The 17,075-nt window shown below is 42.5% G+C and overlaps 1 protein-coding gene across 1 annotated transcript; it reads left to right on the top strand.

Annotated features, from left to right (window-relative positions):
* The first annotated feature begins 5,763 nt into the window (after positions 1-5,763).
* On the top strand, positions 5,764-16,907 carry LOC105939251. Its single transcript, XM_012881340.3, has 6 exons — positions 5,764-6,096; positions 11,656-11,879; positions 12,642-12,744; positions 13,030-13,125; positions 13,857-14,371; positions 15,458-16,907. The coding sequence occupies exons 1-6, from the start codon at positions 6,055-6,057 to the stop codon at positions 16,905-16,907; spliced, it is 2,430 nt and encodes an 809-aa protein (XP_012736794.2). The 5' UTR covers positions 5,764-6,054.
* Positions 16,908-17,075: the final 168 nt, after the last annotated feature.

Raw genomic sequence — 17,075 nt, 5'->3', positions numbered from 1 at the left:
CGATACTGCAACGTGATTGGCCTGAACCGCTTTTGGTTCGGACACAGATGGTTGAAGCCAGAGCGGTACAATTTGGATTCTCATGTTTTTGTGAACGCACAAATACCGCGAGAATTCATCTTGCAGGCAAGGTTAGTATTCATCACCATCTGTCTTTTTCTAAATTCTGACCAGCTTTCCTGTACTAATGAAAACAAACCATTTAGTACAAAGCAAATACATTAAAAGTCCATTTAGATGCAATATTGAGCATCAAACATGGGTTTCATGGAGCAGAAAATCTGATGTATGGTTGCCTTTAAGTATTGGTGCTAAAACTTCAGAGACATAGTATAAATAACCTTTTACTTGTTATTATCAGAATGTAAATTAACGCCCAAGCATTTAGCTACAGGAATAGATGAGGGCAACAGATGTAAGATAACAAACTAGACATGAAAATGAGGGCATTATAGTGTTTTTAAAATGAATGATTAGTCCTAGCGGTTAATCAAAAAAATGAAAAATAGGAAAACAACAAAATAATCCTAAAGATGCAATGTTCTACGTTTTGTTCTTGTTTTTTTTTTTTTTTTTTTTTTTTTGGGGGGGGGGGCGTCAAACAACTTGGTGAAGTCCTCCCTCCAACTACAATCAAAATCAATCTGTTTGGGTAATGCAGTTCATTTGAATATATTTTTTGTTTTTTTTATTGACAAGCCAGAATGAAAACAAGCTGAAATAAAATAGAAGTAGATTTAAACTGTAGATTAAAGTAGATTTAAATCTATCTAGAAATAGATTTAAACTGTTAGAAATAGAAATAGATTTAAACTGTTTACAAAAAAATGTATGGAGTAGAAAGTACAGAGAACTTTTTAGAAGTAAAAAATAGGCTAAAAAATAATTACTCCACTAATGTATAAATAACCAAAATTTCAATTTAAGATAACAAAGTATTTTTACTTAGTTACTTGACACCTCAGCATACGCAAGCTAAGATCCCTGACTGATTCCCTCGATCTCCTGCTTTACAAAAGCATCATTCAACCCATTCTACGATACTGTTCCCCCTGTTTCTTCAATATACTGTCACCAGTAAGAACAAACTCATCAAAATCTCACACATAGTATCCGAGATAGTACATCTTCCCACTCCCAGCTTGACTGATGCAAATCACACAGCCACAATGCGCCTCACACGCAGCATAGCAAACAGTCCTGAACATCCTCTGAACCGGTTTTTTTACTTTACTCCAATCTGGCCTGCAGATACACAACACTAGCCTGGAAAAAGTTCCCTTTCAAGAGTTTTGTCCCCTCAGTTATCATTGTACTAAACAAAAGTCCTGTAATATTCATAAATTTCCTTGTGTTTTCTGTGATGTGTTGTTTCTTAGTGTGTTTATAAGGAGAGAGAGAGAGAGGGAAACAGAGGGAGGGATGTGTGCCAGACATATCGATGAGGCTGTTTGTGGGAAATTTGGGGAAAATGTTGTATATTTGGTTATTTGTGATGCTACACTTTTTGAGAAATGTTTAAGTTGTTTTTACTTGTAGCTGTCGATGTAGGCATGTGTGAAACAAAAGAAACATCCCTATGGGACAATAAAAAACTGTCCACAACCTGTAAATACATGGTATGTACTTAAAAGGCATTCTATGTGATGGACCAATACAAAATAATGCATAACTGGGTATCAAAAGGAAAAGGTGGTTTTATTTAATTTTCCCAACTATAAATCAGAAAAGTGGGAAAATAATATGTTTTCTGTCCCTGGAAATCCTTATTTTGTTTAAACACAACCCTGAAATCACGCCTGTAAGTCTTTTTGCGGGAAGTCTCCACCAGTTCAGGAAAAGCTGACGAAACTCTACCTGGTAGGGATTTTTTAGATAATTGAGAAAATAATGCAGAACTTTTTTAACTTGTGGAAGTCTATAATATTTTTTCTTAGTTCTTGACTGAGTTCCTTTACATTTTTTAGATTTAGACTTAGACAAACCTTGTCATTTTGCACGCACAGAATGCATACAAAACAAAATTTTGTTGCATACAGCTGCAATTAAAGCATAACATTGCAATATAGAGTGCAGCAGTGATAAGAATTTAACAGTGCAGGAGAAAAGCTGTTTTTTTTTAAAAAAAGTGTGCGGGGGAATCTTCAACCATGTTTATAGTGCAACGATAATGGTGCAAAAAAGGCATTTATTTGAAAAGTTCAATGTTGGCAGTGCAAAATAATGATGTGAAATGGCCATAAAGTTCAGTTCTGTGCATGTGTGATTCAGAGTCCAGTTTAGAGATCAACAGTCTGATGGCAACAGGGAAAAAGCTGTAGCAGAACCTGGTGGACCTGCAGCAGTTGCTACGGAAGCTCTTTCCAGAGGGCAGCAGGGAGAACAGTCCATAGTGGGGGGTGGGGGGGGGGGGTCTCTGATGATGTTACAGGCTCAGGACACACAGCGCTGAGATGAAATGTCCTTAATGGAGGGAAGAGGAGCCCCAAAGATCCTCTCTGCTGTCCTCACCACTCTCCTCATGTTCTTCCAGTCGGAGGCGCTGCAGCCTCCACAGCACAGAGAGACAGCTAGTCACAATGCTCTCTATGGTGCTTCTGTAGAAGGTCTTTTGTTTTGTTTTTCATCCATCCATCCATTTTCTTACACGCTTATCCCTCATCGGGTTGCAAGGTCTGCTGGTGCCTATCTCCAGCTGTCAGTGGGAGAGAGGCGGGGTACACCCTGCACAGGTTGCCGGTCAATTGCAGGGAAACACAGAGACAAACAGGACAAACAACAATTCACACACACTCACACCAAAGGAGGATTGTTTTGTTTTTTGTTTGTAATAGTAATAAATCGAACAACTGCCGTCCAATGGCTTTTTCTTATGCTGGCGAGGCCAAATTAACAGTTGCAACTTTCAGCGACTCATTGAAAGAATTTGGCCTTCTCAGGTTAAAACACACTTGAGAATCCTCAGCATCAAGATATTTAGCTGTGTGTATGTATCACAACCAGAAGATCATACAGTTTGACCCCAAACCATCACTGTTCTACTAGAAAGCTTATGATTAAGAGGGAGTTTATTTTGTCTGCCTCACAATGAGTCCAAGAAAAAAAACTACGTGGGAGAATAATTAAAGTTTTGGAATAACAAAGCCAGAGTATATAATTAAAACCTGGGGTAGGGCTGTGGACAACAGCTGTTCTTTCAGTATGATAGATGTGACAGCCATCTTTCGAAACTATTTGGAGAAATATTGTGTAGTGCCAAAATGTGGGATGTTGACATACGATTAGATTGAATGCTGAAATTCAGCAAAATGACGTTTCAACCAAAAGTTAGCTTAAAGGTATAAATAAATATTTCCCTTAATAGTCCCAGTGAAGGGAAATCTGTCTCTGCGTTTAACCCATCCCTTACTGAGCAGTGTGCTGCCAACACTGAGGGGCACACAGTGCAATCTGGGGTCAAGGGTCTTGCTTAGCTACCCAGAGTGACAGACTGAGTTTTGAACTGCTATCCTCTAACCACTAGGCCACCAGTCTCATGTTTGTGCATACTTATGAAATCAGGTTAGGTTTATTTGTTTGCTTTCTTTTGAATTGTGGGTGCTAAATGTTACACTACAACAATGTAACATTTAGCCCACTGTCAAGAGTTGTGGTATTGTTGTTGGACTGAAGCCCAGACAAGAGCTTGGGAGCTGCACAGTTAAAGTGAACTTAGACTTAGACAACTTTATTTGTCATTTTGTATGCACAGAGTGCGTACAGAACGAAATTTCGTTGCATACAGCTTGTAAATTGCAGTAAAATTAAATTACAGTGCAGCAGTGATTTAAAAATAAACAATTTAAATGTAGACAATGCAGGAGAAGTCACAGTGTACAGGTGAGTATTTTTAAAACCATTTGTATGTGCAGAATTGATTGTGCAAAGGGCATTTGTGCAAGAATACAGTTTGTAAATTACAGTAGATTTAAATTACAGTATAAGGCGCAGCAGTGATTCAAAAGTAAACAATTGAAATGTAAACAATGCAGGAGAAAGTCACAGTGTACAGGTGAGTATTTTTAAAAACCATTTGTATGTACAGAATTTGATTGTGTAAGGGGCATTTGTGCAAGAATGCATTTAAAAACTAAGAGTTTGGCAGCATTTGTAATGCTAGCCACTACACAGAGAGACAGTTGGTCATAATGCTCTCTATGGTGCTTCTGTAGAAGGTCGTGAGGATGGGCGGGGGCAGGTGGGCTCTCCTCATCCTCCTCAGGAAGTACAAGAGCTTCTGTGCCCTCTGCACCAGTGACGTGGTGTTCACAAACCAGCTGAGGTTGTCCGTGATGTGCACCCCCAGGAACTTGGTGCTGCTGACCACCTCCACAGCTGAGCTGTTGATGAGCAATGGTGCGTGGTGAGGCTGGTTCTTCCTGAAGTCGACGATGATCTCCTTTGTCTTCTCCATGTTCAGGATCAGGCTGTTTTGTTTTCTCTGCACCAGCCCACCACCGTTGTGTTGTCAGCAAACTTCAGGATGTGATTGGTGGTGAACCTGGGGACGCAGTCGTGTGTCATCAGGGTGAACAGCAGGGGGCTCAGGACGCAGCCCTGAGGGGAGCCCGTGCTGAGTTTGATGACAGAAGTGTTCTGTCCGACCCGGACTGACTGAGGTCTGTTGAATAATGAGTTTATTGGAACGCACAACAAGACTTACAGGCAGGTAACAAGGAATCAGGACCACGGCAGGTTGGAAACCAGAACAAGGTAGTTAGAGGGAGGACCTGACAACTGGGTATGGCAAAGATTGCAGAATAAATAGGGGAGGAGCCAGGAGGAACAGCAGGTGGAGTAAATTACACAGGTGGGCGGAATAAGGCAAAGAGGCAGAAGGAGAAGAAGGACAATGAAGTGGCAGAGGTAAAAGGAGAACAGACTCTACAGGAATGAATGATAGCTGACCCGAAGGACTAAACTAAACTGAGGACAGGCAGGCAGGAAAATAAAGATGTAACAGAACTGAATCTAACAGACTGATAATAATATTAAGTGATAACAGGAAACTTAACTAATGACATGAACAACGATTTAAAGATAAACACCACCAAAGGGCACAGACTGCATGATCCCTGGGGATCTACATGAAGGAATCAAAACCCCTTGTGAACCTGACACCCACTGACTCTATTTACAACACAAAGTCTGGTATTTTAACAGGTGTGTGTGTATATGCTTTGAAAGGCCACTATATTATTATTTTTCTTGTTGCTTTATGGCAGTAGCTGGCTGTTTTTACAATGTGCGCTGCGTGGCTTTGCATAATGAATATTTTTTGTCATTGTTGTGCTTAAAAACGGACACAATCAAAACACACGCACAATAAAATAACTTTCCTACATCTCCCAGCATGCATCTGCTAGAGGGGATCCTAGCTGAACAGCTAGAAGATGAATAGTTTGATGGTGTGTTTCCCCTACTGCTGAGAGTATCACTGCAGTGGAGGCAGCCTCTTGCATGAGGCTTTGCTGAGGAGTTTCAGACACAGAGGAAAACCTCCACAAGGAGAACGGCGCATGCGATTGGCCGATGACTCTTTAAAGGACACCAATCACGCAGCATCCTTGCTGTGTGACTATGTGTTTCCCTCTCCATCTCTGAACGCAGTGTCAGCCTGCGCATATTTTTTATGACTGCAGCCCTGCCATGCATGCATGTCGTGCCTCTGTCGGTGTGCGTGTGCAGAATGCAGAAATCTTGAACGGTTACTGAAGGGGAGGGAGGGAAGGAGGTGTGTGTGGGGGGGGGGTGCAATGCCAGAGATGCTAAAGACACAAATGGAAGAGAAGGAGGGATGAAAACAGGAGCTACTGCTTGGATGAAAGTGTTGAGGATAGAATAGTAGGGAAAGAGGCATTCTGAGGAGTGAGAGAGAGAGAGAGATAGGGAGAAAGAGGGAGACATTGTAAGGAGGAGGAAGAGGAGGAGGCAGAGGAGGCGATCTGCTGAAGGGAAGCAGCAGCGCCACTGATTTTACAAGACCCCTGCCAGCTGTCTTCTGTTGCTGTGGAGATGGGCTGCTGGCTCTCTGGACCATGGATGGGTGACCAAACGGTAAGCCCGACTGCAAGAAATAATCATGCTGTGCGTTTTTGCTATTTTTAAATAAAATCTCATTTGATTAAGATAAAGTGGAGTCATTAGTGCTCCTGCTTTTTTCTGTGGATGTGTCAGCATGTGCGTCTTTAATGAGATTCAGGGTAGGCATGGGGATTTCTGCGGTATCCTTGAATGTAAGACCAATCAAACACACGGTTAAATCGCTCATGCCATGCGTTTCTTTTTCAGAGTTACGTAAGATTTTGAGTCATTTCTGTTTCGTTGACACCTCCCGAGGAATCACACTCCTTCTGCTGCCATCCTCTGTCTCCACATACAGGTGCCATTTTGTGCTCCTTTGCTCACGCTGTATGCACTGGTGTGTGTCTCTGCGTGCGTCCGTGTGTGTCTGAATGTAGCGGAGGGTGACTCATGCGCTGGAGTTAACAATGCTGTTCATGCGTCTAATTCGATGGCTGCCGAGCTGCGTGCACTTATATGTGTCAAGCAGGATGAGGTTTATGTTGCCTTTCGGAGGGCAACTCTCCTGGCTGCAGACCTACGGGGGACCAGGTTCATATTTGTCGTGTTTGATCACCACAGTGTGGCTGTCCAGGTGTCACCAATCCTACCATCTGTCTGAAAGCAGCAGAATGTTGCTGCCCAGTTGGGTATTATGATTTATTAATTTTTTTGTCAGTTCGCAGCATGCATTGTGTTAAAACAATTAAGATGATTATTAAAAAAAAAGAAAAGGATGATGGAATGAACACTGTCTTCAAAATGGCAGCTTGCATTCCAAAAAGATACACAGTGGCTTCAGTGGTTGTTGGATTTCCTCAATCCATGACTGAAATGGAATATTTTCATCTGTGATTCCCTTGATGCCACTGAGAAGCATCAGGCCACTGGTTAAAAGCTGCATTCCCAACTCTGCCCGTAACGGTTGTTACTGTAATAAATTTGTCGTGAAGGCCAAGTTGACACAGTTTCAACGAGAATGAAGGGAATACGAAAACCACAGAAGTTATACGTTATTGGAAGCTAAATTGTTGATGAAACAAAAAGTATTTGCAGTTTCTTTGAGTTTGTTCTCGGTTTAAAAAAAAACAACAACACAAGAAGAACCTGTCCCTCATGTTTTCTCCTTTCTTGATTCAGGCCACACACACAATCGTGATATGCAGTGTGCAGATATCTGATTTAATCTGCGTGATCTTTGAGTCCAGAAAACAGTCATTGCAGATTTCCAAGGTTTTATGTATTTCCGTCTAGTAGCTTCAGTAGGAGCTGGTAAAAAAAATGTTATGCACAAATATTGTATACAGTCAGAATAATATGAATCGACTACGGAAGCACAATTAACCTAAAACAATGCACATTTGGTTATGTTGGTTCCCACGTTATAAGATCTGGTGACATGCCTTTACCACTTTGTATAATACGACGAGAGGCGAGGTCACGCCGTCCCCTCACTGATGCAGCTGTCAGCATATTTTCTGGCCTAAACTGTCTAAAGTATGAAAGATCCCTTTTTTGTTAGGTTCTTTGCTTTTCCCCGTTGTTCTCGTAACTGCTGTTACTATTGAAAAAGGTCAGATTATGACCGTCAAAAATATCATCATTTTTCTGCCAGTAGACTGTCAGTAGAATACAGAAAATTGCTTTAAATTAGGAGCAGCAAAAGCAGTATGAAATGTGCGCCTGGCGGGTGTGTTTGACCCGTGGTCTGTATGTAACAGCCCCAATGGACTGGTTGTACCTGATTTTTTTTTTGCCTGTAAAACTGCGAAGGTCAGAAATGGTGAGAGAAAAAATGACCAGCATTGCTTACCATTACGCTGTGATGGAACACGACATCTTTGCTGTCAGGTGGGCTTGATAATAAATAGAGAAAAGGCTAAAGGTGTGTTTTTCTATCTCTTTAATTCCTTTTTGTCAAGTGATTCAGGTCTTAAAATCAGATCCATTCTCAATGGGATACTGAATCCTCTTGACATTTTTTTTCATCTACACCCTTTAGAAAAAGTAAAGATTTCTGGTGTTTTCTATTTCTGAGTCAGTGATTAGTTACAATCTACTGGGTTTTCTTAGATTGTTAACCAGTCTCTCTGTACGATTTGATTGAATTGACTTTGTAAAGTGCCTTGAGATGACGTGTTGTGAAATAACTCTTTAAAAACAAACCCATTTGAACTGAATTGAATTCTGATTTTGCTTTTGAGAATAAGTATCACACTTAAATGTTATAGATCATCAAACAAATGTGATTGACAGAAAAAGACAAAGTAAATACTGGTGATAGATTCATATATTATGAGAACAAAGTGATCTAAAACAACCTGAACCTGTGTAAAAAAGCTTGCCCCCCCCCCAAGCCCAATCATTGCCAGATTTGTAGAATCAATAAATCACTCATACAGAACCTGTGTGACAACATGAAGTAGGCTAAAGGATCTGAAAAACACAATGCATCATGTCCAGACCTAAAGAAATTCAAGAACGATAAGAAACAAAGTGACTGAGATTCATTGTGGGAAGTTCATAAAACCATGTTTAAGGCTGGTACTCCATCAGACCAGAGTGAGAGTAGTTACCAGGAGTAAACATGGAACAGCGTTGAATCTCCCAAGGAGTGGGCGTCCCATCAAAATCACAACAAGAGTGAATTGATGACTCATTCAGGGGTGGGGTGTGTGTGTGTGGGGGGGTCACTGAACAACTATTAAAAGCACTGCAGGCCTAACTCACATCAGTTAAACTTCAGTGTTTAGGATTGAAAAAGAAAGAAACTTGGCATAAATGGCATCCACTGGAAGGCTCCAAGGCTAAAATCCTTCCTGACTGAAAAGAACACAGAGGCCTGTCTCATATTTGAAAAAAACATTTTTTGAGGATCTCCAACACGTTTGGAAAAATATTCTGTGGACTGATGACAAAAATTTTAACTTTTTGTTACATTGTTACATCTCACCATAAAACTAACACTAAAACTAAAACTCATGCAGCATGATCTTTGTGCACGATCTGGTATGGGGACATTTTTTTCTGCTACAGGACGTGGTCGAGCTCTAGCAAAAAAAAAAAAAAAAAAAAAAGAATATTAAGAATATGGCACCAACGTTTTGTCCTGTCACCCTTGACTCGCTGAAAAAAGCATTTAGAGTGGCCCGGTTAAAGTCTGGACTTAAATCCAATCCAGATACTGTAGCACGATCTCAAACAGGCTGGTCATGCTCGACAACTCCCGAGTACGACTGAATGAAAACTGCAAAGAAGAGGGGGAACAAAATTCTTTCACGGCGATGTAAATCATTGTAAAGCATACTCTTAATGGGACATGGTTCTAGTAAAGGTAGTGTAACCTTTCATTGGGTTTAGCGGTGCACCTTTTCACATTACTTCATTTGACAAACTGCAATTTCACTCAGCCTGCTCTTGTCTGTTATTAAATACTGTTTGATGATTCAAAACATTTAAGTTTAGTGAAAAAAAAACCTCTAAGGAGTCCAACAGTTTTTGCAACTTGTTTGCAGCTTGTTTGCAGCGGGAACCAACCTGCATTTGAAAAAAAGGATAATCTGCTTGTTGAGGGCTTTGTGGCGTCTGTTTATCCCACCAGTCACGTCCGAGTATCTAAATGAACATTTCGTTTTGTAATGATATTTAAAAATGTGCCTACAAACAAAGACTGGCACACTGTACAGAATTACTTGGCGTGAAGATCTGTTATTTTTGTTACATAAAGATCTGCCTGCTGGACTGGAAGCTCAAAGAGAGAAAGGCCGTGTTAGATTGCTATCAGTGAGAGGCAGCATGCTTGTGTTTTTTATTAAATAATATATACTGGTTTCCATTCACTCTATTATCTAGATTCTGTTTGTCTTGCCGTTATTATTATTATTTTTTTGTTTTCATATTCCACAGTCAAAATATAGCTGGCATTGTAAATGTAGAGTTTAAATGATATGCAGCTCTTGTTTTTGGGGTGCATGATGGAGCAGTTGTTGGAATGAGAAGCTCCTGGGTTTGAATTTCGTACTGGGAGTCTTTCTGTTTGGGTCTTGCATGTTTTCCCTGGGTTCGCTGCTTTCTCCTACAGTCCTAAAGCATACATTAGATTTACTGGTAACTTTAAATTGCACTGTGTGTGTGCAATGCATGGTTGTGTGTCACTGTTGTCCTGTGATTTGTCTATATCCTGTCAGTCTTTCACTCTCAAATACACCAATCAGTCTAATAAAAGAGCCTTTTTACATAAAATGATATCCAAACTGAAAGGAAGATTAAATGAATTTTTAATACAGAAACAAATCAAATCCAGTTTATGCTTTCTGATTTTTGTTTTGATAATTTACAAACTTGAGTTTCTGCTTCTAAGTCTAAGCTTTGACTACTTTTAAATCAGAACAGTTTTGATTACTGAATATCTAAAATAAATTTATATAGGTCTAAATCAGGGTTTTATTAAGACATCGACAGATGTCTAAAAGACATCTACGTTGGGTATTAGTGTTTAAAGCTGCTTTGTCGCTTGCTGGATAGTTAGTTTCCTCATAACAATGTTTGAATTTGAAAAGTCACTTTAAGGTAACGTAAAATATGTGGTAGATGGTTAAAAATACCTATATGATGTCAGACAGCAGTCAAACATTGTTGTTTGTCTGGCTTAGACCCTGAGAAAAAATGACTTGGTGGTGCTGCTGATGAATGTGGGTATAATCATGCTTTGGAAATCTTTAACACGGACAGCCATTGATTTATTAGGGATGTGATCTGACACACAAAAAGACCACAACTTGGCAATTTGGCAAATCCATTTCCTAAACCAATTATATACATCCATGGAACTGTTGTCCAGTGGTTTTGATGGTCTGGCTGCTGACTCTGCCACAGCTGCATGATGTCGGAGTGGTTAGACCTGTGGAGTTTGCCCTCTCCCTCAGCCTTGTGTTATTCCTTCCCTTAAAACCAAGTTGTACGTAAGAATTGTGGCATTAAGTGCTTCCATACAGCTTTTTTTTTTAATGGTGAAAAAAAGTTAGACTCCTTGATTGAAACTAACTTCACCAACTTTTTTTCTTCAAAGCTAAATCACTGAGGAACGTGACAAAGCTAACTTCCTCCTTTGCAGTGTTGCCATATTAACATCTGTTACACAGCAATTTGGCATATTCTTGTTACAGTGCTCTTTTCTTTCAAGAAACCCCCCTAGTTTGTGTGACTCTCTGCTAATATGAAATGGCCATACGCCCATGGCAGGTAATCCCTCCACATATCGTAATTACATCACCGAAGAATCTGTTTGACCACAAGAGGCTCAAGATGCATCAGAAAAGTGAATTTTATTTACCTGCTTGTGTGCAGGTCACAAACATCGACAGCATCTAGCGCTGCAATGTGATTATAGGTTTTTAATGAATATGTAGTGGTTAATTTATTCATGAAAAGTGAATATTGGAGTTTTCTTCATGTGTATCTCTGGTGAAGCAAAATGAAAAATGTTCCGGTTAAGGCCAGGTACTTCCCAAAGTCATGTTCAATTTGTGTTATTGTTTTTCTCTCTCAACTCAGATGAGTGGGCGGAGTTTAGCACACCTTAGCCAACGGGATGCTTTGAGGATTATTGCTGCAAGTCAGCGCCCCATCACCTTGCAGATCAAGGGCCAGAGGAGGCGGGGCAATGAGGGAGACGGGGGCTCCTGGGAACCCCTGCCGCTCAACCTGCAGCACCTCAACCTACCTCTTCCAATGAGAGGGGGGGGAATAAACACATCTAGCCCCTCCTACCCTGACAGGTACACACACAGACACACAGATTTCAGTGAAGAACTATTTGTTTATGCTTTGAATGGCTTTATTTGACTGAGTGATGACTACCAAACACATTATCTTTATTTATCTGATAAATGTACTTGTCGCAAGGGTTGCAAAGGCTTTTAAAACAAAACAAAACTAATAAAAAAGCGTACGAAAAAAGGCTGATTTTGGCAAGCCCCAAATTATTATAATTTGGATAGAGAACCTGCCTACATATGGGGCTATTGTTTGATAAGATTGTTGTCATTGCACATTTTACTAAACAGGAACATCAGAGCAGGTCAGGACATAGAGGTCATAAGAAAGAGGGGGATTGCTCTGCGTCGGTAACAAGAGCTTTGAAAATGGGGCTGAAGCAGCTCCACAGAAGGCCGGGACTTGGCCGCTCTCTGAACGGACGGTGCAGTGAACAGATCACTCGCTGCCCATGTGGGCTTTATTATTTCTCTGCGTGAAGAGCCAGCATACGGTTTATATGCTTCATAAGAGGCAGAAAATTGTGATCGACCCCTAAGATATTTTACGGCTTCACCAAAAAATAAAAAACAACAAGTATAGGGACTACAAAGGAAAATCAGAGCTAAAACTAAGATAAGACAATCCTCCCTTTAACCACAAAGTCTTCAAGGTCTTTTGTGAATTTCCAAAAGTTCCAACCCATTGAATAGGCTTTAAACAATGCCTATAATAAAAAAAATAGTCTTGATAATTTTTACAACTGTATTCTTGTTCTCTCTCAGACATTATTACGGTCATCTGTCTCTGCCACAAGACCACTGTGATGGAGGACGGTACAGCTACATGTCTAGCTCCCCACGGGACACGGTGGAAATCAACCATCAGGTGACTCTACATAAAAAACAACATTAAAATGAATATTTGTCTGTGATTTAATATGATCAAACAGCAAAAATAAAACTAAAGCAAACAAGAAGAAAATAAATCAAAGCAGTTCTGGAAATCTTCTGTAGCACATTGCAAAGGTATTCATACTGCTGAAAATCCTTCAAACCCTTTTTTTTTTTTTGCCACAAGCATCACTGTGTTTTATTTGGATTTTATGAAGTCTAGAAAATTCTTTTTCAGGTCCAGTACATTAACTGCTTCCTGTTTTCCTAAATTCCTCAGGATCTAGAACTAGCTAGTCGTCGACAAAAAAGGAAGAACTGCCTGATGGGATGTTGCAATCCGGACTTAGATGAGCCCACCACCTGCCACAGCCAGGTATCTCCTGTTTTACCTATTTTACGCTGGCAGTAATACCCTCTCCAGGTAGTCTCTACTCCTTTTAACTCCACCAGGTGTGAACTCTGTACTCCAAGCTCAGTGTAGCTCTTAAAATTACCAGCCCAAACATCTGTGAGCATGTCTATTGATCCTTAACTCACACTTAAGCTTACATATAACAATATGATGCAGAAGATATTGTTTAGAGTGTTAGATGTCTTTAGCAATGAAATCCTTTAACGCATGGACTGTTTACTGACATCTGGGTGACAGTAATGGACATGTCCTCTAGGCAATGCAGATATATTGTTTTGGTAAAACTAAATATTTATTGAAAAAAATGGTTGGAGACTGAAGGAGTCTGAACTTGCTGATAATTTTAGCCTTCATGCAGACCTTTTTGATGCCAATTATAGCTATACTCTCTTAAATATATACTGCGAAAAAAACAAAACAAAAGCAACACTTAAACAACACCATGTAACTCCAAGTGTTCCCTTTATTTTTACTATTATTACTTTGAACAGTAAATAACATTTGCTGGGATCGGTCATACAAGAAAAAGTTGAACTAGATTAGAAATAACTAAAAATATGACAGGGCTTTTTTTGGGCAAGATATTTATCAGCATTTGGCAGCTTGTTGATCTATAAACACATTCAGCTTGTACATGAATTGTGAGACATGCATTTATTTTTAGCTTCTGACTGTCTTTTCTTTTCTTGTAGACGGATGACGAGGACTTCATCCTGGAGAAGCCACTGGGTTTCATGCCCCTTCACCACGAGCTGGACAGTGGCCTGGGCTGGACGGACGGCTCCATCCATCAGGGGGACCTCTCAGGACTGGAGACAGAGGAGGGAGGTCTAGAAGACTGCCATCCACACGGCAACTTCCCCACCGCCGGGTGTGGGGGGTTCGGGGGTGGGGGATCTCCGTCCTCAGAGTCTTTCATCTCCTCGGAGCTCAGCGACTCAGGCTTCTACAGCGTGAGCACCGGGGAGTTCAGGCACTTCCAGAGGCTCCTGGAGAAGAGGATGCGCCTTTACAATGCCAGGATGCAGCATCAGGGCGAGCCGTGCGAGAGGCGCGAGAGGCGCGACAGCTGCCCCAAGAGCCACCGAGAGCTGCTCGAGTCCATACCCGAGGCGCTGACGATGCAGCCGCCATGCCAGCATATGCAGCACGGGGTGGAGGACGGCGCTGGGCCTGTCATGGACGTCCAGCCTCGTGGACTTTTCAGGTAGTCTGGAAACATTTCATGAATCAATTACGTTGATCCTATGTGCAAACGTGACAACTTTAAAATGTTTATCTTCTTTTTTTTTATGGTAAATGCTAAATGGCCTGTACTTGTGCAGCGCTTTGGCAAGTCTGACGACCCCTGGGCGCATTACACTACATTCAGTCATTCACCCATTCACGCACACGTTCAAATGAATCATCTGAATGAATTCACCAGAAAAAGATGCCAAATATGGCCTGGTGACAGTTCTCATATGCGCGTGTTCTTGAAAAAAAAAGACAATTCTTTCAAACTTGTTCAAAATGTTTGCTTCAGAATGTTGCGTGAAAGAATATAAAGCTTTGTTGTTACCATTTTTGATCGCCCCAGAATAGAAATTTGGAAACATTTTAGAGCGAGGACCTTAGGGATTAGCTTTATGTGTATTGAATATGATATTTGGCTGCCTCAGACCAAAACAATCCAAAATAATTTTTAACTTTTACAAAATAACTTAGTCATGATGTGTTCAGTTTTGCCATCATTTGTAGTTTTTTTGCTTTGTGTTCTGCGCCCCAATAACCAGGTTTTCAAGTCTAAGTCATCATCATACTTTCCTTATAATATTCATCCCCTTCTCATCATCTGTTAGTTTTAGTAATAGCGAATCTTCAGGAGTCCTATGTTAGATTTACATTTGTATTGTACCACATTTGTGTCTATTCTGTCATATCAATCTGCGCCCAGCGACCCAGCAGCCAGGAAATGTTTTTTTTTTATTTAAATGTTTGTCGTAAGAAAAAATGGCAGCATCTTTTCGTACGGTCCATGTGAGCATCAGGCTTCAGCGGGGGGGAGTGGTGGCCTAGTGGTTAGAGCACAGATCTTCAGTCCCAGAGGTTCTGAGTTCAACTCCCACAAGCTGCCATTGTGGGTCCCTGAGCAAGACCCTTAACCCCCGATTGCTCCCCAGGCGCCACACAGTGCCCCCCAAGGGGATGGGTTAAGATGCAGAGGGGAATTTCTCCATTGTGAGATCAATAAAGTTAAATTATTATCATTATTATGTTGCTCCATTGGTTAATTTGACGATTTTAATTCCAGGGTTTCATCGGTCCAGTTCCACAAAGCCGACCGACCATGCCTGAACCGCCACAGCTCCAGCAGTGGCGCCCTCTTCAACCCCTCCCACGCCGCAGTCCCGCGGATCAATGCCCCGGTCCTCTCCACCTGCAGCACGCCCTCCAGCCACCGAAGACCGCAGAGACCCATGCAGCAGCAGTACAACCACCAGGGTTCCAGCTCGGTGGGCATGCTGAGGAGAAGTCGGACCCTACACCACCGGCCTCCTCCGCAGGAATACCGCCGCCGCGCCAGCCACCCGGCATCCCCTTCCTATTGCGCCGCGACTCTTCACTACTGCGGAGGCGTCACGCCGCACAACGTCCTCCCGCCAGGCCTGCCGGAGGAAGGTGAGCTAGATGCTGGCGCGATGGCTACCCACCCAACGGGCCTGGCCCTGTCGCCCCAACAACACCCAGCTGCCCTGGGGCACGTCAGGGGCGCCGGCGCCGGCGCCAACGAGCGATGCTATGACAACAACTCGAGTGGCCAGATCAGTCAAAATGACTGGTGGCACACACAAGATAGAGGCTTGATGCCCGAGCCAGGGATGGCAGACAGAGACAGGGAGATGGAGAGGGAACTGGATCAGAAGAGACAACTGCAGAAGGAAAAGGAACTGGAGAGGGAGCGAGAGAGGGAAAGGGAGATGGAACGGGAGAGGGAGATGAAGCTTCAGGAGGAGAGGGAAAGAGAAAGGCAAATGGAGCTGGAGAGGAGCAGAGCTAGGGAGCAGCAGCACTTCCACAGCCATGTCCTGCCTCCCCAGGCTGCAGACGTCAACGACACCTGGCCAAAACCGGCCAGTCGTCAGTCCTATGGAGGCGGAGGAGGTAGAGGCCTCTACAGCACCTTGGAGGGCCACACGGGGGCTGGAACCGCCGGTGAATGTCAAGCAAAGAACGAACAGATAAACGCCTACTCGAGCCCTAATCCCGGTTCCGGCCTGCAGCCGAAACCCAATCCAAACTCCAGACCCAACGCGACCTCACGCGTCACAAGGAGCCAGTTGCTCAGAGATCGAGCTCATCAGCTGGCAGATGAACGGAGCGGAATGAGCACCGATGAGGAGACCAACACTGACATGCTGATGGGCCGCTACTGGAGTCGAACGGAGAGGAGAGAACATTTCCTGTTGGCCCGGGAGCAGAAGCAGCAGCAGCTGCTGGCCAGAGGCGGGCCTGTTCTTAGCCGGGGAGGAGCATCTGTTGCAGAAGAAGGCTTAATGGAAAGCAGGGGAGTCGGACCTTTTGCTGAGAGGCGATGCAAGACCGTCCTGGAGCTGAGTCAACGGAAGCTGAGCCGCCTGAGGAACAGAAAGCTGTTGGATGACTGGACAACTGTAGAGGAGCTGCTGACTCACGGGACCAGGTTGGACAACCAGGAGGACATGTTGTGTCCCAGCTCGCTGTTGACGGTCACCACTGTCTAACTGTACGGACACATTGTCTAACTGGAACTCTGTGAGTGTGTGTGGTCTTAAACTGGCAATGTGACGTTGTGTGAATCTGCCTGTTCGGTCTTTCCCAGAGATGGATGAGGAGATGGATGTCAGCTGAACTGGGCATCTAGACAAAAGGTAGTTTGGGATTAGTGTTCA

This window comes from Fundulus heteroclitus, chromosome 20 (genome assembly GCF_011125445.2).
Source record: "Fundulus heteroclitus isolate FHET01 chromosome 20, MU-UCD_Fhet_4.1, whole genome shotgun sequence".
NCBI lineage: Eukaryota > Metazoa > Chordata > Actinopteri > Cyprinodontiformes > Fundulidae > Fundulus > Fundulus heteroclitus.
This window is presented reverse-complemented; position numbering and strand designations above follow the sequence as displayed.